We start from the raw sequence: 25,982 nt of genomic DNA, 5'->3' as shown, positions 1-25,982 counted from the left end.
CAGACCAAGAGCTCAATGAACTCCCACATGGACAAACCAGCTCTTATCACATCTTTCTGTTTACGTCAGTGTCACTCCATCTGAATACCGCAAAGGATTACAATCTTTGGAATGACCAAGAGACAACCTTGGGTATAATATAAGAGTGATTTAAGGGAGTTTCACCAGCAAATAAGAGAAGCACCTTAAGTCAATACCAAAGTTAATAACGGAGTGAGCCCTGCAAAGCAAAGTCTCTCACTGAGAAAATGTTTCCAAGGAGAGTTTTTTGTTTGGGCTCACTCAGAGCCATGACCTTAAACCAACAGCAGGATGAACTTTACAAAGCACCATGCACAGGTTGAGTTACTTGCTGAATAGAGAAGTATACAAACTCATCTTCCAGCTGTAAATTCCAACTGAACATTTAGCTTCCTTTAGCAATATTTGAGTAAAGTTTTCGTCAGCATATTAGTCCACTAGCCATGCTTGTGTTTAAATATTTTATTATCTTCTGCCAACTAAAATAATAAGTTCCTAATGCTGAGCAGGTAAAAGTGTGAGTGGCAGGCTCGGCTCTGAGTTAACAATGACTCAGCAGTCTGTCTGTGCATTCACAGAGGCACTCTGTAGTCCGGATTGATCAGGCTTTATTGGAACTTCAAGTAAGATGTCGGACCGTGAATTAGATGTCTTTTTTTAAAGCACTAAGCCGCTTTTCAAAATAATGGCCCTGTATCAGTCACCTGTACAACTATTCTGCTGTGATTCTGAGGCGATGGAGAGAAAAAAAAACGAGAGCGGAGTGAAAAGAAAAGAGAGGGTTTCAGGGACAAATAATGAAGAACATTTCACATTGAGGTGTCATTAAAAGGTAGCAGAGTGGAGAACAGTGAGGAGCCTGGAATTCTGATTCTGTCACACCTGCCGCTGCCTTGCTGCAAATTCACTTTCATTTCAAAGAGGAAGGGAGAAAACTGGTTGTGTCACTCGCATACAGACAAATAGACCGAACGAAAGATTGCAGTCAGGAAGAGAATGAAGTAAGTAAGATGTCAAATTTCCTTGACATATTGAGAAAGGGGGCATTTTGTAAAAGGTGTAATTCATGCCCTTTTACTGTTTAAATATAGCAGAGGCAATTTGCTCAAGACAGAACGGGAGATGGAGTGTGACGAAAATACAACTATTCACTTGGTTGGATTCCTTAGCCAACACTTCATGCCCACGCGGCCTAAAAAACATGCTAAACTGAGCGCAGTCTCCGATTCCTCCCTCCTGCTCGCTGACTGACAGCCGCAGTGCAGGTGAGGTGCACCTCCAGAATAGAGAACTAGACACAGGAATGCAGGCTGAGAGTCCAAAAAGAGGGAGAGGGCAGAGGGAGCGAAGCGAGGAGCGAAGCCTGGCTGATTTATGGGAGCAGGTCAGTGCCGAAGCAAACATGTGACACTAATGCACAAGGACGGGACAGATGTAGGAGTGAGTGCTGAGTGGCAGCCTGTCATGCACCCATCCTTCAGTTCACCTCCACCCTCCTGAGAGACAAACCGTCAGAGACACAGCGTGCTCGGCAAATAGTGAGATGATTTAAACGACACAGTTCAGTGTCCCTAAGGGGAGCTTGTTTATTTCATTCTGGACCGACTTGACAATCAGATGGGACAAATATTACAGGAGAATAGCAAATAGGAATATGCATTTTGTGCTACTTCATTCTCGCAAAATTTGAGTGTTGACGGAGCGCCTACAAGGATATAGCTTAACCTAGCGTACCCTGATCGATTCTTTCAGAAAACACGCATTTTAGAAGAGTGTTTCGAGCTGTCTTGCGGACACACTTGCCAAAGCTTTGATTTATTATTAATTTTGGAATCAGTAAAAGTAGTCATTTCAGCATCATTTTCAAACTAGTATTACAATTAATTCACGGCAAAATAGAGGTGATAGGAATACCTGCAAAGATTTTGTGTGGGTTAACTACAAAAGATAGATGATCCTGGAAAGAACAAAAATGTGGTATTCTTGGTTATATGAGGGATCAGTTACTGGCTGTTGGTTTGAAAAGTGAGGTAAAAATTGATACTCACTCTAAACGCGTATTTAGACTGTCATTCCCTAAGTAGTTTTCCTGTTACAACCCACCCCCACAATTTGACATCCATCTATTTTCTGCCATTCAATGATTCTGTGAATGATACAAGATAATGAGCACGTTTTTGAGTTTAATATCTGGTTGTCACATTGTGTAACAGCTCTGCCAAACCTTAGAATTAGAAGAAACCATGCAAAAATATGCGCTTAACAAAGGTGGTGAGTTTAAATGTATTTTAAGTGCATGATTTATTCTGAAGATGATTACCAGAGGGTGTTACTGGATAAATTAACAGTTAATGTGGCAACTCACATTAATCCTGTTCAATGTCACTGCACTGAGAAGAGCGGAATTGATAGCCAATAGGGCCTAATGTCAAGCTCAAATATCTACCTAGCACAGCCTTGTGTGTCATCAAATAACTGGATTACAACAGAACTAATTAATCACGATGTCTGTTGTTAAAGGGGTCAAGAAAAAAAGTGTATATGGTTGTGTTGTTTCACCATAAAACAAATGAGAAAAAAGGTCTATATTGAAATGAATCTAGGTCAGAAACAGTATGCAATATAAAATACCACAAAAAAGTTTCCACTTCAGTTGACACAAAATTGTACCACAGGTGCCCTTCAGCTCTAGCCCTGCTGCACCTGATAACTGACTCAAAGTAGAGGATTGTGGTTATTCTTGGTCGCTTCCAGGTGTGAATGTGTCTACATGTGTGAATGCGAGACAAGGAGAAAAAAAACAACAACAAGCTGTGCCTTTGGAAAAACAGTGGAGCAGAGGTCTGGGCGGATTGCAGAACTCTACTGCTGTTCACTCACCGTTATACAGCAAAACACACAGATTCAACACAACTTATGGAAACACTGGCTTCTTTAAACGTACATTGTTATAAACTGAAGACAGTTAGAGGAGAAGACATGGGCTAGACTAGGTCCAAACATTGTATATTGTATATGTGCCAAAATGTGTTACACCTATCCCACCTTAACCACCACAACATGCTGTTGGGTCCTTGGGCAAGACACTTCACCCCGTATTGCTCCTGTGTGTATTGTCCACACTAATCAATGTATTACATGTCTAATATAAGTAATATGTAATGTAAAACGCTTTGAGCACTTGGAATAGCGCTAAAATGTGTACCATTATTATTATTGTCAAATTCCTGGATATGAAATTATAATTTGCAGTTTTTTGAAGTGATTTCAGGATCACTTTTGTGAAATGAGGTACTGAAATAACATATCATATGACATGTTTAAAAAGGACATATTTGGGTCATTTCAGGTTAATAATTGTATTGTGTGACTCTACTCTGTCATGTGTCCATGCTTTAATGTTCAAAAAGGTCTTTATTTCTCTCATACTGCCTGTGCTGCAGCACCTCTTTTCACCCTCTGTCTGAAACCACAGCCCTCTGCTCTGATTGGTTAGCTGGCCAGCTTTGTTGTAATTAGTCCACCACTTGAATATGTCCTGCCCCTTAGCCTTTCATGTACAATATGTTGGTGCGCTAGCCAATAGAAGCGCAATGGTTACTTAGTAATGTCAATATGTTCTCGAAGTAAACAAAGGAGTCGAATGGAGGCGTTTCAGCAAGGGGGTCTGCGATATGTAGGAGAGAACTTTGGGATTTTCTCTTTTGCAGAACATTTAAAGGCACTAAAACCCACCAAGGATGTGACTTCATCGCTCACACAGTTCTTGACACTCTCAGTGACAGACTTTGGGTTTATAAGGCTGGCCCCCGCTTTCTTGCAGATCGGCCAAAAAAATCACACTGATTCTGAAAACACATTTAGTTGTTAAACTTTTTTGTCACATCCAAGAGCTGAGATCCCCTCAAATTAAATTCCATTGTGTTAGGGTGAAAGCTGAGAGGTTGATATCTATAAATATCTGGACGAATTAAATCAAAACTATCTCGAAGGCTGAATTCCACAAGAGACAGAAGGAATTTAATTGTCTTCTTCTGTAATTTGGGTAAAGCAAATGCTGCTGTACACCTACCCACAACACGGAGAATAATCAGAGCATCCCATCTGATGTCCAGACACTGAAAGAAGGTCATAAGGACTCTTCAGAGCCTGTTTGCAAGCATGTCTGTTTGGGTAAGATTCTCTGGCAGGATGAACTAGAGATGGTGCCAAATCAGTCAAACTGTATGACTGAGGATGTAAGGTCTGCCATTCGCCTTGAAGGCAGCCTGCACAGCGGCCCATGGAAAAACAGAGGTTGCAGGCTTACAATACTGCCCCTTCATGTGTGTCCAGCAATGTGTGCCCTGCGAGTGGGGTTGGAGGATGAAGAAACCAACACATTTGGTTAAACTGTGAAATTTGAACTCTGTATCTATCACTTGCCAGTACGGCCCCATGTATCTGTGCCTGTGGTTCCTTCAGCAGACGCAGTAAAAGGAGGATGTTAATGAACTGCTGTCACACGTAGGCTGGTGCCTTTGAGGCAGCAGTCAGGATTCTCTCCACGTCTCAGTCTGTTTGCAGTGTGGAGGCTGTGATGTGTTGCCTGACTGCAGAGAGACGCTCGCGGCCAGACAGGAGGGGACTGACTCAGTACAGGGGGCCCCCGCTGCGGTCCCACTCTCTCACAAGCAGAGCAAAGGCTCAGCTCTATGCGGGAGTGTGTGTGTGTGTGCTTCTTCCCCTCTACGTGTGTGCTTCTTTGTCTGAGATGCATGCTGTCTGGTGTGCAGGTGCATTCGCCAGCAGGAAGCATGTTGGAATACATGCAATATTCCTAATGTACTCTAGAAGCATGTTTGTTGCCTGTTGATTGGTACTTGGTAACTAAACAGAGAAGGAGAACAAGCGACACATTTGTGTGTGCGATTGTGTTTGTGACCCTGCAATCTGCCTCTGCTGCACCCTGGGTAGTGTCAGAAGGGTTTGGGCACCCACTGTGCCACCTGTCACCCCCACCCCCAAGGCTCAGTGCCGGTCCAGCCATCCGACACCCAGGCCCAGTCTCAATTAGATTGCTATCCCACTACCAGGATCTGCTTTTTTTTTTACCAACAGGGGATTTCTCTCTCTCAGCTGACATTGTTAAGTGTTACCTCTTTTACAAAAACTTCATCCCCAGGTAGGATTTCTGCACATGACATTATTCAAGTTTTAAATACAAATGTACAGTTTGGATGTTGTAGAGGTGGGACTTTTTCTTGTCAGTGTAGTTGCTAATGACATTATCACAAGAACTCAGCAAATAGGGAACCCCTTCAAGGGGAATACGGGACTCTCCTGTGAGCGTGACATCTGGCTCCACCAAACATCTGAGTAAGCAGATTGGCCCTGCAGGCCTGGTGTGACAGCCGATGAGGAAGCTGGGAGATGTGGGTGAAGTGATCTGCACAGCTCGGCTGCTCAAGCTGTCACTTTAGCTTGGCTTGGCACAGTTACATTCTCCCTGGCTCTGAAGCATTAGGCCCACTCTTCTGACTGCCGCTGCCGTGCCGGCACCCAGCCAAGTCTTTCATGGGTGAGGTCCATCATCACTCTCACTCTTTTCTTTCTTCCTCTCCTTCTCCTGCTCAGTCTCTCTCAGCAGGGCACTGGCTTTCTTCATGGCAATCGTTCTCTTTTAGTCCTCCCCGTCTGCTTTTTTATCCAGTCCCCAACAGAAGCTAGGAGATGGGATCCATTATACTCGGCCATCATTTGCTATTCCCAGTTCCTGTGCAGTACTCTGAGCTACTCATAGGCTCTCTCCTTGCAATCTTTGTTCATCTCTAAGTAGGCGTTCAGTCATTCAATAGTCACTCCTCTAAACAGGATCCACTTTGTGGTGTTTAGACAACCACTTTAGAGATCTTCAGTATTACATAGTAACTTGATGAACAATGCCTCAGGAAGAAGAAACTGTTGCATTGTGAATAAGCCACTTAAAAGCCATACATTTGTATATAAACACTAAGCTGTATAGGGTTCTAACCTTCAGTATGTATTCATAGGTTACTCCAGAGGATAAACTCTCAAAATCTAATATAAAGGGACAAACAGTTGTATTTGCTAGTGCAGGAGAGCTATTAAAGCATAACAGTGTAGATGTATTACTTTGCCATCAAGTGCTGTATCTTACTTCACACAGCCACTGCAATCATCAAAATAATATGGCTCTTAGTTGAGCAATTGAGAAACGCTCATACCCAAACCTGCACAGTACTTGTCCCTCCGCGCACAGACTGTCAGCCTTCAAACTCTGAAATGTTAGCATTCAAATAAATGCATGCAAATTGTTCAGTCGGTTGTGATTTGATTACTGGTTAAGGTGGCATCAACGTGGATGAACCACTGCCACGGTACGGAGATGCTTTTCATGTGAATTTAGTTTCATCATTTTTCTCGGAACAAAAAGTAAAAAGTTGGCATAACTTTCTTATTACTGGATGTAGAACTCAAAACTTGCCAGATAGGTTTTGTGTGCATGTAAATGGTCTGCAACTCCAGAGGTTACATAGTAATATCACTGTGCAACACTCCCACTTCTATTGGATTGCACTCCAACACATTGTACGTGATAGGCAGTATGAGAAAAATAAAGAGCCTTTAGAACATTAAAGCGTGTAAACATGTCACAGCAGAGTGACAAAATACCAATATGAACCTGAAAATGAGCAATATATGCCATCTTTGAAGTCCATCATGACATAACAATAAGCACATTCTTAGTCAGTATGTTTTTCTGTTTGAGCATAATAGGAGTTTAAGAGTTTGAGTTGGCCTTAAAACTCAAAAATCCAGCTCAGACAGTTGCCTTAGCACTTTGAGTTGTCCTAACTTTTCCATTTTTACAGTGCATATATATTTGAGATTTCACTCACTTGTCTGGCCTGCCGGGCACCTGCAGGCGTAAGCGACATTTGTTAGCGCTCTGAATCTGTTCCTCTTTGATGCGAATAAGCCTCTGTAGAGCCAGACACCAGTCCTGGGCCACGGTGGTGTTCAGGTTCTTTGAAAAGAGAAATACACACAGTTCAAACTTGTTTCTCAGCTGGAGTAGGTCATAACACACATCTTTTTTCACAGTCCACTCACATCAAACTGCATTACATTATGTGACGCTACGCAGTTGTGGCATTGTTATCCGCCTCAAATGCAATGCTACATTTAACACATCCATTCTACAGTAAAATATTGTCCCTCAAGTCAAAATTGAATCCAATCAATTTCCTAAAGTGACTGAGCTGTGCAGAAGTATTTTGTCAGTTTTTTTTTCTTTTTTTCTTCTGGTGGACCATATTATAACTGGTGGAAAGTGAAAATCAGACATTCATCACAAAGATCACTTCTCCTGAGGACGTTGTGCTCATTAAACGAGGGGAGGCAAAGGTGCCACCATTAGCCTGAGAGGCTCTTTGGTGATTGCTGGAGTATTCCTCCCTGGCTGTTATGTAGTGTGTTGTACGGTTAATGTGTTAGTGGCAGACTACTGGGAAGTGTCCTGATTTGAACGCCACAGGAGGGGCTCTGCCGCTTTCTTTCGCAACAAAGCAAATCTGACACTTGTATATCAGAGGGAACATTTCATACATTGTGGCCCTGTTGATGAGAGGATAGATGGGAGACTTCATTCTTTGGGAGATTGAAGATACAAAATGAATTTGAAGCTGCATTTTTATCCAACATCTACATTACTTTTGCAATTATTTTGCACTGAATCCAGTATTTTAAATTAGCTGTTTCTTCTTTAGTGTTGTCTTTGAAGCCTCTGTGCTCAAAGGGCAGATGAGCTTTTGTAAAGTAAGCTACAGTTTACAGAATACATTCCATATTTAATTTATTATACATACATACTGTATGGTAAGTATCAGTATTTTGAAACTGGATTTTAAATTATTTGTGATACCAAAGCGGTTGATGGATATCTTTGTTTTAAGTGTTCAATTTCAATAAAAGAAAGAAAACAGTGAGAGCTAGGTTGTGTGCTGGCGTAATAAACTGTACAAACCATTTGTGTATGTACACCTTTGGCATTTTGGCCTGTACAGTCAATTGGACTGAGGAAACCTGTGCCTATCATCTTAACTTTGGGTAAGATTTAAGATTAACGAGAAGCAACACGTACCTGGTACATCCCCTGCAGCGTGCCCACCAGCAGAGTTACCTCCTCCACCACAGAAAGGTCGTGCTGCAGCTCCTGCAGCTCCTGGTAGAGCCGGGGAGGGCCAAGGATGGCTTTACCTAAGAAGTGGGCAACACACAAAGCCTTAGAGTTCAATCCAACAAAGTGAATATTAAACTGCAAAAGAAAAAGAACATTTAGTGACAAAATATAATAAAAAATACCATAACAATTTCATAAAGCTCAAGGACACTATTCTTGTTGCTCTGTAAATAAATGTTTTCATTTTTGTTTAATTGTATTTGCATGTCCTGTATTAATAATAATAATAATACTAATAAACGTTATTTATATAGCACCTTGCTAAACAGAGAATAAAAATGGCAATAAAAAAAGCAAAACATCGTTAAAAATACACTAAGAAAAAAACATTAAACAACATAATTTTAACAAATAAAGTACAGAGTTCACCAAATTCAAAAAGATAAATATTAAAATAAAATCACATAAAAACAATTCTGAACTGTTATGTTTTTTAAATGAATTAAAGTGTAGCCCTGACAGCAAAGGCTCTGCGAGTGATCGATTTCAATGATTTTTTTTAAACATTCTTGTTTTTTATTTAATATAATATTTTGTAGGGTGACCTTGACACATCTCTTCATGTACACCAGATGAGAAATTGCCTTTTGGCTAACTCGGGTGAATTTAGTGCAATGTTTATTAATGTTTCTGTTAAATTAACAAATTACTAAAATAGGGTTCAAAATTGATGATTTACATTTTTTCAAAGCTGGAATCAGTAAATATCCGGCAAAACCTTGATTTAAAAATGAATGCTGATTCAATATCGCTTTCTAGTTTACTGTGTTGGAGCTCTACATTGATTTATGTTATTTCATAGTGAAAGATACATTTTATAGTTGTTTTGTCCATAGTTAATATATTAATATTAAATGCAATTGTTTTAGTTATTAAAGTAATTATGTATACTTTTATTTTGAAAGTTTTGGGCACCTGGTGATTATGCATTTATTGGAATGGTTTTTTTTACCAGGTTAGGAATAAGTGAAACTGTCGTCATTATACTGTTGGATTATTGGATCTCAAAGAAATATGCACAAAAGAATATTGCTTCCTGAAAATGTCCTTATTGTTTCCTGCGTGAGATTCGCTAAATGGTGCCCTATAGGAATGTTGTTGTTAATTTTTTACTTCTTCATGATTTTACTACACTTTGAGATAGTCAATGACTTTCCATTGTTATCCCTGTTAAATAGCAAAATTAATCAAAATAAATGTTTCACTAATCATTTAAAAGATCACCGTCATATACCATAAACACAAAGTACAAGGTTAAAGTAACGACTGTTCTGATCTTGGCATGCGATTCACTGTGCATTACGTCCAAGGTTAAATGTTCTACACACTCAGAGAAACAGTGACAGTCTCTGAGAACTCGAGGGAGTGCAGAAAGAAAAAGTTGCTTTTACAGAAACTGCAGTGACACTAACAAAAGATGTCCAGATGGATCGATCTTCATTACGTGTTGAACTACACAGAACTCATTTATAAAGTTTAAAAAATCAGATGGTGAAACTGTTATTTGGAGCTACGATGCCCTTATGCTGGCCAAAAGGAATGCAGGTGACTCATTAGACGCAACATTCGGCATCGATTTGAGGCACGCTCTGTTCAAAGTCTCCCTCTCCGACGGCTGCGAATCGATAGCTGTGTCTCCTCCTGTCTGCCGTCCTTCGTCCCAACTCCCCTGGCCCACATCTTCTGCAGCAGCATGCTCCATGAAAACCACCTAATTAAATTCTGCAGGTAGATTTTGTTCCCGAGCTGTCCTGCACTGTCACCACTGCCATGTAATAAAGTAGCAGAAGAGCTGAGCGGGTAGGCGGGCTTAGTGAGGCATGCTCCTCCGAGGGGAGCAGCTGTCTTTTGTCCGTCCACGTGCAGAAATGGAGTGAGAGTAAAGCCGTGAGAGGGAGAAAAAGGTAGTGGTGGCTTCGCATTGTTCATTTAAGAAGCTCTTTTGTTGCTTTTGGGGGTTTAATGGGATCTTTGTTACAGGCCGCCGGTGACATCTGTCATGTGTGCAAGGGAAATCAATAGGTGAGACATCTGAATATAAAAGGCTTTGCTGCCAGCCGCAAGAACAATGTCTTCCTGTCTTCTCCAGAGGGATGGTATGGACAGGTTCGTTGAGTCCTCTGGGGCCTGCTGTTGGCTATGGCCCCAGAGGTGAATGTGCTGAGTTGTAATCCAGCGTAATCCCGTTGGTGATGCAGGATATGGTTTTCACACTCAGACATGACTATCCTCATCGGGTGCCAGGCACGTAGCTCACCGGTGTGGAAGGCCGGAGCCCAGAGGGGGCGAGCCCCGCTTTCTCTGGAATAAGTCAGCGGTGCAGCTGATGTGCCAGTGACGCTAGCCAGTGGATTTAAAGACAATGCAGCTTCCACACCTGCATCAAAACCCTCGTCTCATCCACAGCCAAAGTAAACAGGTAAAACTGCATTCATACAGCGCTTTGTCCTGTCTTTGCGACCCTCAAAGTTGGCCATGCCATCAGGAAAAACTTTGGGTAACTTATCTTGCCTAAGGAATATTTGACATGTTGACTGCAGGTGTTTGTGATGGAATCGCTACACAACTCTGGTACTAGCCTACCATGCTTGGAAGTAATCTAGTCCTCCCTACAGCCAGGACATTGTTAAACCACACTACACTCCAGCACGTGCACTTTGTTCTTAATCGGCCAATGAGCTTGCTACTCCCTTCGAGTTAGACCCAAGTAACCCTGAACAAAAACACAACTTTTTGTTATCCTGTCTCCAAATTGGTGGAACGAGCTTCCCATTGATATTAGGACAGCAGAAAGTTTACACATCTGCCATTGCAGACTGCAAATCCATCTTGTATCTTGGCCAATAAACACAACCCAGAAAAAAATATTGAAACTAATGCACCAGCAATTACAATGGCTTGGTTTTGGCTCTATGTTTATGGTAAAAACACTTTTTAAAGTTGCTTTGGGTAAAAGTATCAGAAATGTAATGTGCTGAACCAACACACTTCTGATTAGACCAATAACTTCCTAAGACAAAGCCACCCCCAGGTACACATCTGACAACAAATAAACTGCACTTATGACAGCATGTCAAAAGAGAAGCAATAAGGAAGATGTAATTGGAGGAGAATGTGGGTAAGACTCTGAGAGTAAACTGGTACACTGCTTTATAAAAAAGATGTACAAAGGGTCAAGAGAGACATAGGCATAGACAAAAGAGTGTAAGAGTGAGAAAGACGGGCCTGCGTCTCCCTTAAGGCTGGCTTTATTCAATAAAAGAAGGACGCAGGCGCTGCTGAAGATGAAAAATGACACCATTTTGAGCCTTGCAGAGGGAGCAAAGGATTTCGACACCCCACTGAATGACATCACAGGAGAGGAAACTATAAAAAGAAGGGACGCTCTGTCTGGATGAACATTTGGGGAAAGGTCCCACAGATGTTTAGGGAGGTTGTTTGGATAGGCATGATTAAAGTGACCGCAATGTGTTGAAAAGGTCTGAAAAAAAATCGTCAAAATCAGAGGGGTATAACATTTCCTAATATACGCAGGCAGTGAAAATCATGCATAAAAAGCCAGTCGGGCGGCATCACTGTCACGTACTAAAAAGACAATCTACTTACTGTAGCTCTGAGAGATTTACTCCTTTTTGTTTTATCATATTAGTTTTGAAATGTATGAACAGTCTAGTCTCAGAGTCTCTTCTCAGATATATCCAAAGACAAGACAGTAACACAATAACTAGAAGCATGGTGAATAGCAATGTTTACAGATAAGAAATCCTTTTATGACAATAAACTTGGCTGGTGTAACAACACTGAAGTCCTCTACACGAGGGGCCAAACCCGCCTCGTTTGCCTGAGGAGGTTGAGGTCCTTCAGCATCTGTCTCACAATACTGAGAATGTTCTTTGAGTCTGTGGTTGCCAGTTCTATCCTGTTTTCTGTTGTGTGCTGGGGAAGCAGGCCGAGGGTAGCAGACACCAATAGACTCCACAAACTGATCCACAGAGCCAGTGATGTTGTGTGTGTGTGTGTGTGTGTGGGGGGGGGGGGGGGGGGGGGGGGGGCTGTCTGACGGCTGTGTCAGAAAAGAGGATGCCGTCCAAGGTAAGGAACATCTGGTCTCCCACCCACTCCATGAAACGCTGGTCAGGCACAAGAGTAGCTTCAGTAAAAGACTCATTCCACCATATTCGTAGTGGCCAAACAGCGGGTGCTACAACTTCTGTATCAGTCCGTGAAATCACCCGGCCCAGAACTATTTTTTCCCATTGATTTACATTGGGAAAAAGACGTTTGTAAATCGGTTGGTAATTAAACTAACTAAATAAACCCAGTATGAACCGTTTTATAGAAATTATTTAAAAACATTAAGTCTTTAGATTTGTAAAATGCGCTAAAAGTTGCATCCAGATTTATTTTCTCTCTCCATTCATTCTACTGAGCAGATCGGGGGCGGGGCTTAAGGGGAAACTCAACTACTCTATGCTCTCGACAGCCAGGCATGATGGGTAATTTGTGACGTTTCGCTCTCGACAATCTCAGGCCATTTTGTCTTCATGCGCTAATGAGCAGCCCTCATACGAATGAAGGAGGTCCTGCCTCCGACGCTGTATCCAGTTCTTATTATACATCCATGGTCTGTAGCCATCAGACAGGAAGTCCTCCTGCCTGTGGCCATCAGACTGTTTAACTTCTTATGTTTCTATAATGTGTATCTGTATTGGACATTTTACTTGCATTACTTATATTTATACAGTATATCTAATGTATATTTTATTTTCTTTCATTCTAAAATGAATCAACTGTCCTGAAAACCAATTTCCCCGTGGGATTATTAAAGTATGTTGGATTCTGATACACCAGATAACGAGTTTAAGCTAACAGCAACCCAAGATGTACCAATTTTTAGCAGATGAACTCTAAATTAAGAAAGTATTTTGTGGTATGTAATGATTATATGTACATTGTATTCTGATTTTATTAAATGTATGTATTTTCACTACACCAACACTGAAGCTAAACTACTGACAACAATTGAAACATTTTAATTAGCAATAGATATAAACTCTTTATTAATCAGTTTCCTGCTTTATTTTGGAACTTGGTTAAATTGCAATGGCCCTTTTAAAACATTTCATGAATAAATAAATAACTAGACGCAGGAAGAGGAAGAGAGACTGCTGCATTAAGCGCTAACCCTAAATGATCCCAAAACCTTGCAGCAAAGTCGGGAGTTTATAAGTATACACTAGCTGAAAGCAAAACAGCCAAAGTTAATCCGGAGAGAATCTGAAACAGATCCCAAAACAGTAGTTGCTCGCTGAGCATGACACCGGTAGCTCTGAGGAGAGCAACCATTAATATTTGAGTCATGGAGCTGCAACTTTAAAAGGAGCCTGTCCCATTACATCCTGATAAGGGTTTTGTATCTCCCTTCTCCCATGGCACATTTATCAGGGATCTCGAGCTCTGTATACACCAGGGTTTAGGGAGGGTCAGTGGGAGAACTAGTGTTTCAACCATCGATTCCTATCTACTGTTACTGGCTCTCTAATTGGGCCTGGAAAGGGAGGGAATAATCTCTGCAGATTGATGACTCCACTCTGGAATTGTTTGTGGTCTATCAGAGAGTGAAATGAGACTGTGGGGATGCTGCGGCGAGGGGGATCTACACCCCCGCATCTCTCTCCAAGATAAAACACCCTAGGCAGATTGGAATAAGTGACCGTCATCACTATCCTCCTCACAAACACATCCTCAATCAGAGTGACAAGCAGCACGGATGCACCTCCAGCCCCTCCGTAGAGAACAGATTAGCCTTGCTGAGTCAGAGTGAGGGGCTGGGACTAAAAGTCGGTCCAAGTGATGAGATTAAAAGGATGACACATTGGGCAGGGGGGTAGGGCGACCAGGTGCAAACAAGCCACATGTGGAACAAAGAGTGTGTTTGTGCGGGACATGTTACTGCAATGATAAGAGCTGATTTAGATTTAAGTATAATGTCTATGTAACCTTAAACACAAGTACACTTTACAATAAAACTACCCTTACGAATAGTTTGTAATTCATTTACTAATTAGGTTGTGAACACTTTATAAATCATTAATAAGCTTTTATAAGACAAGAGATAAACAAAACATCAAGATGGACGGGGGGAGAATCAACTCAGTGAACAATAGATACCAAGGATGCTGGCTGATGAAGAAGAGGAAGAGAGCTAAGTCATCTTGCCAAATAGTGAGCCTGTGTTGGTGTATGAGAGCTGGTTTATAAATGGTTCTTAATGGTTAATAAAGTGTTTACAACCTAATTAATAACCTAATTATAAACCCCTTATGAATACTTTATAAGGGTAGTCTTATTCTAAAGTGGTAAAAAACATATATTTATATTGAAACTGTTAGCTTATACATATTAATAACAGCACTTTACTATTGTTTAATTGTTTGCACCAACTATACAAATGAAGGAATTAAATAATCTTTCTTTGCATTTTTGAGTCTGGAAAAATGACTGGAGCTAGCTTACTACCACAGACTGCTGTCCTGTGTGACTGTGAGTGCTGCACAGTGGGGTAGCCGTTTGTTATTTCAGCTGATGCTACCTTATCTGTTTGGTAATGCCCTTTAGGTTTCAGGAGGAATATATCCATAGATCAATATTTTTTTCATGAGCCTGGCGTTTCTTCTGTAAAGTCCCTTCACGTCTCAATGCGTAATTGAAAAAGATTCTGGCAAATGTCACAAAAACTCTCTGGGAATCACACCCATAATTAAATACAGACCCCAATTCCAATGAAGTTGGAACGCTGTTAATTACACAGAATACAAAGCATATCCTTAGACCTATATTCAATTGAATACACTATAAAGACAAGGTATGTAAGGTTAATGTTTTAAGCTTTAAGTTTTGGAGCAACATATGTTATCATCCTAACAACGTCTTCTTCAGCTGCTTATTTCAGCAAGACAATGCCAAGCCACTTTCTGCACGTGTTACAACAGCGTGGCTTCGTAGTAAAGGAGTGCAGGTACTAGACCGGCCCTCCTGCAGTCCAGACCATTCTCCTATTGAAAATATGGGGCACATAATGAAGCACAAAAAACAACAACCGAGACCCTGGACTGATGAGCAAGTGAAGTTGTACATCAAGCAAGAATGGGAAAGATTTCCACCTACGAAGCTTCTACAATTAATGTCCTCAGTTCCCAAAATACCCCATATTGAATGTTGTTAAAAGAAAAGGTGATGTAACACAGTGGTAAACATTCCCCTATCCCAGCAGTGTTGCACAATGTGAATATTAGCAAAAACAAACAAAAGATGTATCAGTATAATAATATAAAGATAAGATAATAACTACTTTATTAATCCCAGACTGGGAAATTTGGGTTGCAGCAGCATAAACAACACAGGTCATTGCACATAATAGAAATTACAAATAAGAAATAAACAATTCTAAAGTATGAAGAGACCACTCCAATTTTTTCTTAAATCTTTATCTCTACATGTATGGCAGCCATTCCAGTGTCTCTTGAATTCCAACACAGAGAAACAGTGTCAGTAGTTTATAGATTACAATAATAAAATAAAATAATAATTTAACTCAAAGAGATGTCAATAAATAACAAGAGAAAATGATAATGCTGAAGTGGTCTCTTATTTTTTTCTGCAGCTGTATACATACACTGACTATGAAGATAAATAATCTATAAGCTGTCAGACAATTAAACACTATTGAAGTCAATCAAATATAAAGCAGGATATTATATTCATAATAGTGCAGTGAATGGAATATTGAATTAAATATAAATGTACAATGTAAAGTGTCAAGTGAGAATGTTATGTTCCAGTTAACAAAGAGAGGCTAAGGAGCAGAGAGTTGTCTGCCAGCCAGAGGTGAGGTTAGGTCGTTGTAGTTTCTTCAATTGAATTTAGGTCGAAAAGGATTTGCAAATCATTGTTTTCTGTTTTTATTTACATAACATCCCAACTTGGGGAATTGGGGTTTGTACATCTTGTATTGATTGATTGGCATCAGACACAGGTAATCTTGAAAGCCCTCTCTTGCTTTCTGAACAGCTTTGGATAAAACACGAGTTTGAGAGAGGGGGCGATTGAGAATCGCACTGACACTAACTGACCCCGTAGCATTATGCATTACATTCATGCACATCATGCGTACAATATCTTGTTCTTTTTAATATTTTAAATCCTGCACAACCATTGAACATGTTGCACATTTCTGATTTACACTTCCTCTTTTTAAATCTATACAGCTCTCCACTTTGAGTAAAGTATTTGTCAGGTTTTATTATTTTTTACAGTACTCAGGTTCTCCAATGCTGGTTCATTTTATTCTATTTCTATTTTGAGATGTCAATATGTTTATAATTGTTTGTTTTTCTTTTTTAATTTTAAATATGTGCAATGCCTTGTTTTATGCTGCTGCAACGCAAACATGTCCTAGTTTGGGATTAATAAAGTACCTCTTATCTTATCTTCTCTAATGTGTTGATATTGCCAACTATTTATGGTCTTAAAATCGGTTTTAAAATAGTACTATTTTTCGCTAAATATCGTTCTGTCTGGGTCTTTGTATGCACCTTGATACCCCAGCAGAGTCCTCTTACTCTATGTGTAAACCTACTTGGTAATAAATCCGATTCTGATTCTGACATTCCATTTCGTTTTTTTACCTGAAGTGCAGGCACCACCTGGACGCTTGCCACCGCTCGGCTGGAAGAAGGTCTCTTTGCTCTGAGAGCCCTCCTGTCCCACCTCCACCACTTGCACCTGCTGTAGGGGGGCGCTCCACTTCATGGTGTACTTGGGCCCCACTGGGACCAAGCTGCTGATATCTGGTGGCCCCCTGGTGGAGAGAAGTATAAATTAGAGGAGGGAGTTTAGAAAGAAAACAACCTGAGGGAATCTCCCCTCCGATCCCGCGACCAGATATGTCACGAAGAATGAGTGAGTGAGAATCAGAAACAGTATGATCAACCCGGTGTTCCCTGCCAAAACTGTACCCCCGGCTGTGAGGAAGAGTTCATTGCTATTCATGTATTCCGGTAATCACGCAGACAATCAACATTGTGATCGGTTTGTCAAGATCCTGGAGGGCAGACAAAGTCAACTTCGGGACACTCGAAGTAGAGTGATAATTACTTTGAAGGCTGAACAAGAGGGCTTTAAGCGACATCTCTGACAGGAGCTTTTGCAAAAAAATATATACAAAATCCCTTCTCCTATTTACTTCTTGGCTGAGAGAGTTGGAGAGAGATGTGATCAATGGCGCTGTCAAAGAAGATAAATTGGAAGGAAACCCAAAAATGTTTTATGTCAGTAATCCAAGACTCCTGTAGCTGTAGTTAGGCATTCTACCATTTGTTTAAAGCTGATAAAGCTCCTGCGAGTGCAGATAGTGCTCAAAAGCGCTAGCAGCTATTTCTCTCTCCTGTGCAAAAACCTGGGGTGTCACATTAGAGCCCTGCACCACCTAATAGCTATTTATCCTAACTGTGCAGTTTAGCAGACTCTCATTTCCTAACTTACACACAAGTTCATGCTGGAGCTACGCATTATGAACGCATTAGCAGAGCATCTTTGAACATATTGAGGGCATTTAGCTCGTCTTGTTCTACATGAGGGACTTACTTGACATTTATGTTGGCGCAGATGAGCACATCATCAAAGAGGAAGACCTTTCTCTCCTTCGACTTCAGGACTTGTCCCCGCTCGCCGTACACAGTCTCGATGAGGGTCTCACAAAGGACCAGTGACCCCTGCTCCGAGTTCAGTTGCTAAAAAAGGGACACAGCAATCAGATCAGAGGCGGATGAGACAGCGACACAAAGAGCCAGTCCTCCAGAGTTCAGCGCGTGGAGGACACACGAGTCAGCCTTGGAGGAAGCGACGTCTCATCAGGGATTAGTGACACTTTCATGCCGCTGAAGGTCATTTTAATGTGCGTACACACATAACCAGTGTCAGCAAACTAAGTTGAAGCGAGGATGCAGTATCTTTGAGCTGCACACATGTGGGGAAAGGGACCTAAAGACAAACTTTAAGGGGGCAACAGAAGCTGCCAGACTTTTTGTTCTAAATACTCCCAACACGTGCTTTAGATCATTCTGTCTTTTTCTCTGCACCACGCTATCCCCTATACTACTACAACAGCCCAACCTGGCTTAGCCTTTCAGCACGGGGACACACAATCCTTTCCACCACAATGAGGAAACTACACATGTATAGGAATGCATGAACAGTTTGCTGCATGCACACCTTACTCACACACACACTTAATGAATCCGTAACAGACGCAGTTTATGCTACAGTATGTGGGGACACGCTGTGCTTTCCAGTTATCCATATGTTTGGCAAAGAGAAATAGCAACAGAAAGCTTTTTTTATCACTTTAGTCCAGCTTCTTTTATGACTGCCTAAATCAATACTTTTATGCGTACTGCTGCACTCTAAGCCAGGCTCATCAAAGTCTATGGTGAAAGCAGAGGGTTGAGTCCAAATATGGAGTTCACATCAAAAGGCACACATTATTTAGCAAATAATGATTCTTTCTGCTGTGTCCGTCCCACAACCTGCAGTGCAGTAACTCATGTGACCACATTTCAGAGAGGGAGGATATCCTATCCGCAGGCAATCTGTAGCTGCGGCTCGGATTGCACACAAAATGTGTCATTAGTCCGAGTAGGACTGATGTTTGATGGCCACAAAAGTCAAACAACTCCCTGAAGAGGTGGGCTCCAATAAGAATACCCCCTTAAAGTCTTCAAGCGTCAATAGGCACAGAGGGCATTGCACGTGTTCGTGTGTGTGTGGGAGTGTGTGTGAAACCGACCCTCACTCACATTGTTATCTGTCCTATTCTGCCAACTTAGATACTTTGAGAAAAAGAATGAATATTTCATTGGATGGTTATGGGGGCAATAGAGGAGACTGTTTCCTATTGGAATTCTGCTGTGTCACCGCAGCAAATGGAATTCTGTGTGGAGTGGAGGAGATTGTCCGAATCAGCTCATCTCGGAGTCCTGGAAAGCAACGGCTGATAGAGAGAAATAAAGAAGGGGAAAAGGTTTGAGAGAGGGAGAGGAAGAGCGAGGTAGATGCGATGACGCTGGAGAAAAAGAGAAGAGCGTATAAGTGGAGTGAGAAAGTGAGCAAAGGGGAGTGCAAGAGAGGGGAAAGTGGAGAGAGGAGGAAAGAGCGACAGGGTGAAAGAGATAGCTCTCTTACAGTTTCCAATTAAATGTCTCATTTACCCCTTATTCTTCTTATTCAGAGCAGCATTTGTTCAGATTTGCTACGGCAGGACTGTAATTTCAGTGTGGTATTGGAGAAGCAACGCCTCCACCATTGCATTTGGTACTGTTTAGGAATGATAATGGGCATCATTTCTGGGAGATAATTCCTCTAAATAAAAATGCCACACTAGATTAATGTGCGGGAAAGTGATATAAGCGATTGCCATATACTAGTTAAATTTATAGATGTTTGGCTCACAGTGATAACAACCAGAAGGCTCAGACTCACAGTCCATTTGATTGGGGCATATGTGCGGATGAGTGTGTGTGTGTGTGTGTGTGTGTGTGTGTGTGTGTGTGTGTGTGTGTGTGTGTGTGTGTGTGTGTGTGTGTGTGTGTGTGTGTGTGTGTGTGTGTGTGTGTGTGTGTGTGTGTGTGTGTGTCCAGTCACCTTACTGAGCAGGCGATCACTGACGCTGCGGGCTAGTTGTTGAGTCTCTGCAATCTGGTCGGCGACTCGTTTCTGTTCATTCAGCTTTTCAGCCAGCATTTCCAGCTCGGTGAGAGCGAGCTGCAGGGGCAGGCGGTCCACGTGGCCCTTCGGAGTGTTCTTAAGCATGTCCTGGAAAAAGGTCACAGGGAAAGTTTTAAGTAAAGCCACTGAAAGTTTAAAATGAAAATAAATCTCTGTGTTTGACTCCTCAGTGTACTGCAATAACCTGAACTGTGGCGAAATGATGTGTTCAAGTAAAAGGTGTTGTCTTTGTTACAGAGGTTGGAAGTAACTAAGTACATTTAATCAATACTTTACTTCAGTACAATTTTGAGATACTTGTACTTTACTTGAGTATTTCTATTTTGCAGTGGTGAACCGTCAGGGTCTTCAAGGTATTCAGAGAATACCCTGGAACCCTCAGATAAAAAAATAAAAATAATAATTATACAAATAAAATATAAATAAAATGAATAAATGAGAATCTTTTCTGTGTTGTTTATCTGTAGTATTTCAGTATTACCTTGATTTGTTTTTCTTACTTGGTCCATGCGCTACGCATTTGAGTGGTTTTGTGTTAGAAAAAAAATGCAAACAATCAAATATTTCTTTGGGTCTCCGGGAAGAATATCCTTCAACCAGGGTATTCTATATCCTTGATAGAATGCCCTGGCCTTTAAACTGAATGAGAACGTACGTTTGGATTGACAATTTGATCAACCAATCATATATTGATTTGTAGCCAATGGGCGTCAATTCCAATTTACCCAAGGTTCCAGGGTATTCTAGAAGACCCGTTAGTTCACTGGCTCGAGACAGAGGATCTATCAAGTGCTACGTAGCAATTCACGTAGGGATTTACGTAGTTTTTATGTTACAATGGCAACAGGTGAAGATGATGTTGTTGCGGAACTGTTGTTAGTACCCTTTTCAAGACAACCATTCAGTGAAAAGATGGACATTATAAAAAAAGGCAGTCTAACGCCCGAAAATCTTGAGCTGAATGAAGTTGCTGAGTGGAGTAGGCCCTAATGGTGTGTAACTTTGGTCCAGTTGTGATAGACACGGTTCGCCACTGCTATTTTATACTACTTTGTGCTACTCTTCCAGTACAATTCAAAGGTAAATCAAGTACTTTTCTCGACTACATTTAGTTTGTTACAGATTTTGATTAATGATGGTAAATATAATCAACACTTAAATCAAATTTAGTTACACCTGGAGTAAATTTGCAAGCTGCACCTTTACCAGCTTTGATAATACTTTAAAGCATCAATAATTATAATCAAAACTTATAATATATACATGTATTATTCTGAAATGGACCGGTCTGCAGAATAAGTACTTTTGGTACTTTAATGCCAATACTTTAGTACTTTTACTGGAGTAACATTTTGAATGCAGGACTTTTACCTGAACAGAGTATTCCTACTCACTGGTACTACAAGATCTGAGTACTTCAACCACCTCTGTTCCCTTTAAAGTTGAAGTGAGGACATTTTTTCTCAGTCAACCCACTTTGGCAAAGTTTGGAAAGTTATTGAAAATTCATATCAAAGTCAAATACTCAGAGGATCTAACTGTGTACCACACACTAACTTTCCAGTGTTTATGTTGTCTGGGTAAAGCTCATTGTATTGCAACTTCAACCCTTTTGTGAGCAGTGTTGGCTAAAACAAACTCAGCGTAGTCTTTGTGGCTCGCATGTCTATATTTGTGGTGCATCTATGACCCGGTGAAAGCCTGCTGTAGTCTTGATATGCATCTCAGACGCACCTCAGCGCTTTAAGTGCTGGTTCCCTGTAATGTATGATTTAATATACACTTCCTATTTTGGAGTACTGAGTTTAGGGCTAGGAAGAAAATGCCTGATTCACATTCATAACTTATCTTTTGAATTCATGGATAATCAATGCCTACTGAGGGATGAAATGAGCTTCTGCAGATCCAGCGAGTGAAGCTCAAACCAAATCTTTGTTCAGAATTAAAAGTGGAGGGGTTGGGATGTAAAGCAAGCAATATGAAAAACTGATGTGGCTAGCTACTTTATTTTTAGGTTTAGCTAGCCCCAGTGTAAAAGAATGTGAGGTGCAACTGTGTGGAATTTGGGAAAGTTAAAATCCGTCACTTCGCAGCTTTATTAGTTTACGTGCTGCTTTATCTTTATTCCGCCTAATTTCTCATGGCCAAATACAACTAAAGTAGTTCAGTTAATTAAGGTTGCCATATTCTGCTCATTTTCAGCATCAAATTTGTATTTTGTGTCCCTACTGTGACATGTCTCCTTGCTTCAAAAAGCTCTTTATTTTTCTCATACTGCCTGTGCTGCAGCACCTCTTTTCACCCTCTGTCTGAAAACATAGCCCAGTCTGCTCTGCAGCTCTGTTGTGATTGATCAACTGCCAGGAGATGTCCAGCCCCTTAGCAAATCACGTGAAATGTGTTGGAGCGCTAGCCAATAGGAGGGCCAGAGTTACGTAATAATGTTACTATTCTGCAGAAGTAAACAAAGGGGTGTCCAATGGAGGTGTTTCAGGCAGGGGCGGGCATTAAAACATATATAACACACTGGAGGACAGAGACAACCCAAAAGCATGACAGGGCCCCTTTAAAACAAACAAAAAAGCCCTTTAATAACCAAACATTTTATACCTGTAGGAGCAGTATGAACTGAGGGAAGCGTTGAATGGGTTTAACCATGAGTCCATACAGAGTGATCCGGTCAACACTGCTTGCCTGCTTCTTCTGGAAACAAAAAGAGAAAGAAGAAACATGCATGTGAAAAACTATTCAAGCACATGAACGCTATTAAGAGGAAACGACGCCATTCTTACTTTAAGAGGCGCTTGTGTGAATCCTCTATAGACCTTGAGTAGGCGTCTGCGTATGCAAATGATGGTCTGTTAGTCACATGAGGGTATGAAAGAGGAGATTTTTTTTTGTGTGTTATGTCTAATGTATTATCATGGGCGTACGTCAGGGCAAGATCGTTTCGGGGCAGCATCAAGTCTGTGCAACAATGCTATCATCAGGGCGAAAAGGCAAATCAGAGGGCACATTTGATAGATGGTGTGCTTGTAAAGGTTAGATAAGATCGACGGAAACAAATAGGAATAACTCTTAGTGAAACTTAAGAGATCTGAGAACATCTGTGAAACAGAGCACTGTATTACAGTACCTACTAACGTTTTTATACTTTAGACATACAAATTGTTCTTTAGGGAACCATGTTCTGCCCATTTGAAATCTTACACGTAGAATATAAATCGATATTTGTATATTTTGTAGACAATTTGACAAGTAGAGAAAACATACTTACTAAGAATGGGTTGAATATAATATCATGTTGGATTTTAAAGAGAAAATATTTAGCTTATTTCCAGGTTCATGTATGTATGTTTTTAAGATCAAAAAGGTCTTTATTCTCATACTGTATTGCAGCACCTCTTTTCACCCTCTGTCTGAAATCAGAGCCTAGTCTGCTCTGATTGGTTAGCTGGCCGGCTCTGTTATTATTGGTCTGAAATGTCCCTCCCCTTAACCTATCACGTACATTGTGTTTGAGCACTAGCATGAGTGGTACATGGTCATGTCACTGAAGTAAACAAAGGAGTCCAATGAAGGCGTTTCAGGCAGGGGGGGAGTGTGTGGGAGAGAAACTTCCTCTGGAGGAGACTTTGGGAGGTTAGCCTATGCGGATGCACAAAATGAAAACACAAAATAGTATAATAGAGCCTCTTTAAGTCTATAATTATTGATCTATTATATTCACTCATCAAAGGCTGTATATTTCAAACTAAGTGAAATAAATGATGAATAGCAGCCAAGCACAGGACCTACACAAAGTCACAAAGTATATTATCAGATACTGGATAGCATCAAATAACAGTAAGCATGACATCATTTGAAAAAACACAACATTTAGTAAAATTCAGTTTTTTAAACTGAATTTGTTTTCTTTTTAACTTGAATGCATACAAAGAGGATGTTGTCTTACTGAAAACTGAGAAAAATATTGTAACTAATAATGAAAGCTACATATACCAGCAACATGTCCTAAGCAGAGGAAAGGAAAGAATATGAATAAAGTTACAATGGAACATGTTCTGGACATTAAGAGATTCAGTGATCACACTTAATAACCTTAGCTATAGAAACACATGGAGCCCTTTGACAGGCTCTAAAGGCTCAACCACTTATTGAGTACTCAAATTGACACCTGTATATTACCTTTAAGGGTGAAAAGACATTCCCAATTGTACTGGCCCTCTATACAGTGGAGGAAATAAGTATTTGATCCATGCCAATTTAGTTATTATACCCACTTACAAAGAAATGAACAGTCTGTCATTTTGATGGTAAGTTTATTTTAACAGTGGGAGACAGAATATCAAAAAAGAAATCCAGAAATGAAGATTTAAAAAAAAATATAAATTAATGTGCATTTAATTGTGGGAAATAAGTATTTGATCCCCTTGCAAAACATGCCTTAGTTCTTGGTGGAGAAAGCCTTGTTGGACAGCACAGAGGGCAGATGTTTCTTGTAGTTGATGTTTGGCAGCTGGAAGCTTCAGCTCCCTCCACAGATGTTCTATGGGATGGAGGTCCGGAGACTGGCTAGGCCCCTCCATCACCTTAATGGGCTTCTTCTTTAGCCACTCTTTAGTTGCCTTGGCTGTATGTTTTGGGTCATTGTCGTCAGTGTTAATTTCATCAACGAAAACTATGACGAAAAATGTTCGTCAACAACCTTTGTTACATGACTAAGATGAGACGATGACGAGCTAAAAATAGATTTTTGATAATAAAAACTATGACGAAATCTATATTTTGTTCTTGTTGACGAGATGAGACTAAAGTGTTAATGGTGGACTATGGGACATTCAAAATGCAGGATATTTTATTTTCCCCAAACACTCCGTCTTGTCTGTCAAAATGCATCCCTGTCATTGGTTGAATTAGTTGGCATTCTGGGAATCAGCACACGTCACGCATATCCCTCAGCTACAAGCGATGATGTCCAAACAATGAGAAAATAACAAGATCATGGCTTCAGCGCAAAAATACGGAGCCCGCGAAGGGTCACGTTGGTAAATATTTTCATTGCGTTCCCTCGCAATAGTTTTGCGTTCCCTCGCAATAGTTTTGCGTTCCCACGCAATAGTTTTGCGTTCCCTCGCAATAGTTTTGCGTTCCCTCGCAATGCTTTTTGCGTTCCCTCGCAATAGTTTTGCGTTCCCACGCAATAGTTTTGCGTTCCCTCGCAATACTTTTTGCGTTCCCTCGCAATAACTTTTGCGTTCCCTCGCAATAGGCTACTTTTTTCCTCACAATAACTTTTGTGCTCCCTTGAATAGGGCTCTGTATTTCCAACCTCACAATAGGCTACACGGTTGATTTGGATTTCAGTCACCATGGATAACCTGGACTTTAAAAAATGATCACAAAAAGGTATTGCGAGGGAACGCAAAAAGTTTTGCGAGGGAACGCAAAACTATTGCGAGGGAACGCAAAACTATTGCGAGGGAACGCAAAACTATTGCGAGGGAACGCAAAACTATTGCGAGGGAACGCAATAAAAATATTTACCAACATGACCCTTCGCGGGCTCCGTACAAAAAGGTTTCGGTCGGAAAAAAAGACTAGATATATGGAGACACTTTATTTATGAAAGGAAGACACACTGCACGCTTAATCTGAAGAGACACTTGAAGGTGCACCATCCTGCTATTTATGCCACGGTACGTTAGCTAACTGTAAACTGTAACGATACAATGTAATTCGTAATGCTAATTTAGCATATCAATTCGCTAACGTTAAGTCAATATTACTGGCAGCCGGCAACTAGTGGCACATTTGGTAGCTAACCATGTTGGCTTAGCTTTTCTTGCAAATGCAATAGCATTTGCAATAGCAAAGGAATGAACCTGTCTTCCTGGCTAATGTTGGCTGGGCTTGCATTGCAGTAACTACC

At 40.8% G+C, this 25,982-nt stretch overlaps 1 protein-coding gene across 4 annotated transcripts in view; it reads right to left on the bottom strand.

Moving 5' to 3' along the window:
- arhgef10la (Rho guanine nucleotide exchange factor (GEF) 10-like a) overlaps positions 1–25,982 on the bottom strand; it is a 137,974-nt gene that overhangs the window by 65,307 nt on the left and 46,685 nt on the right. For all 4 annotated transcript variants that reach the window (XM_063910855.1, XM_063910856.1, XM_063910859.1 and 1 more), the window contains 6 exons: positions 22,661–22,753; positions 19,967–20,137; positions 17,912–18,057; positions 16,954–17,126; positions 8,168–8,283; positions 6,924–7,051 (listed from right to left, as the gene is read on the bottom strand). In XM_063910855.1, the coding sequence (XP_063766925.1) occupies positions 6,924–7,051; positions 8,168–8,283; positions 16,954–17,126; positions 17,912–18,057; positions 19,967–20,137; positions 22,661–22,753 (827 nt within the window). The remainder of the gene's footprint in view (positions 1–6,923; positions 7,052–8,167; positions 8,284–16,953; positions 17,127–17,911; positions 18,058–19,966; positions 20,138–22,660; positions 22,754–25,982) is intronic.

This window comes from Eleginops maclovinus, chromosome 20 (genome assembly GCF_036324505.1).
Source record: "Eleginops maclovinus isolate JMC-PN-2008 ecotype Puerto Natales chromosome 20, JC_Emac_rtc_rv5, whole genome shotgun sequence".
In the NCBI taxonomy this organism is placed as follows: Eukaryota; Metazoa; Chordata; class Actinopteri; order Perciformes; family Eleginopidae; genus Eleginops; species Eleginops maclovinus.
Note: the sequence above shows the minus strand (reverse complement) of the source record. Positions and strands in the feature narration are given on the sequence as shown.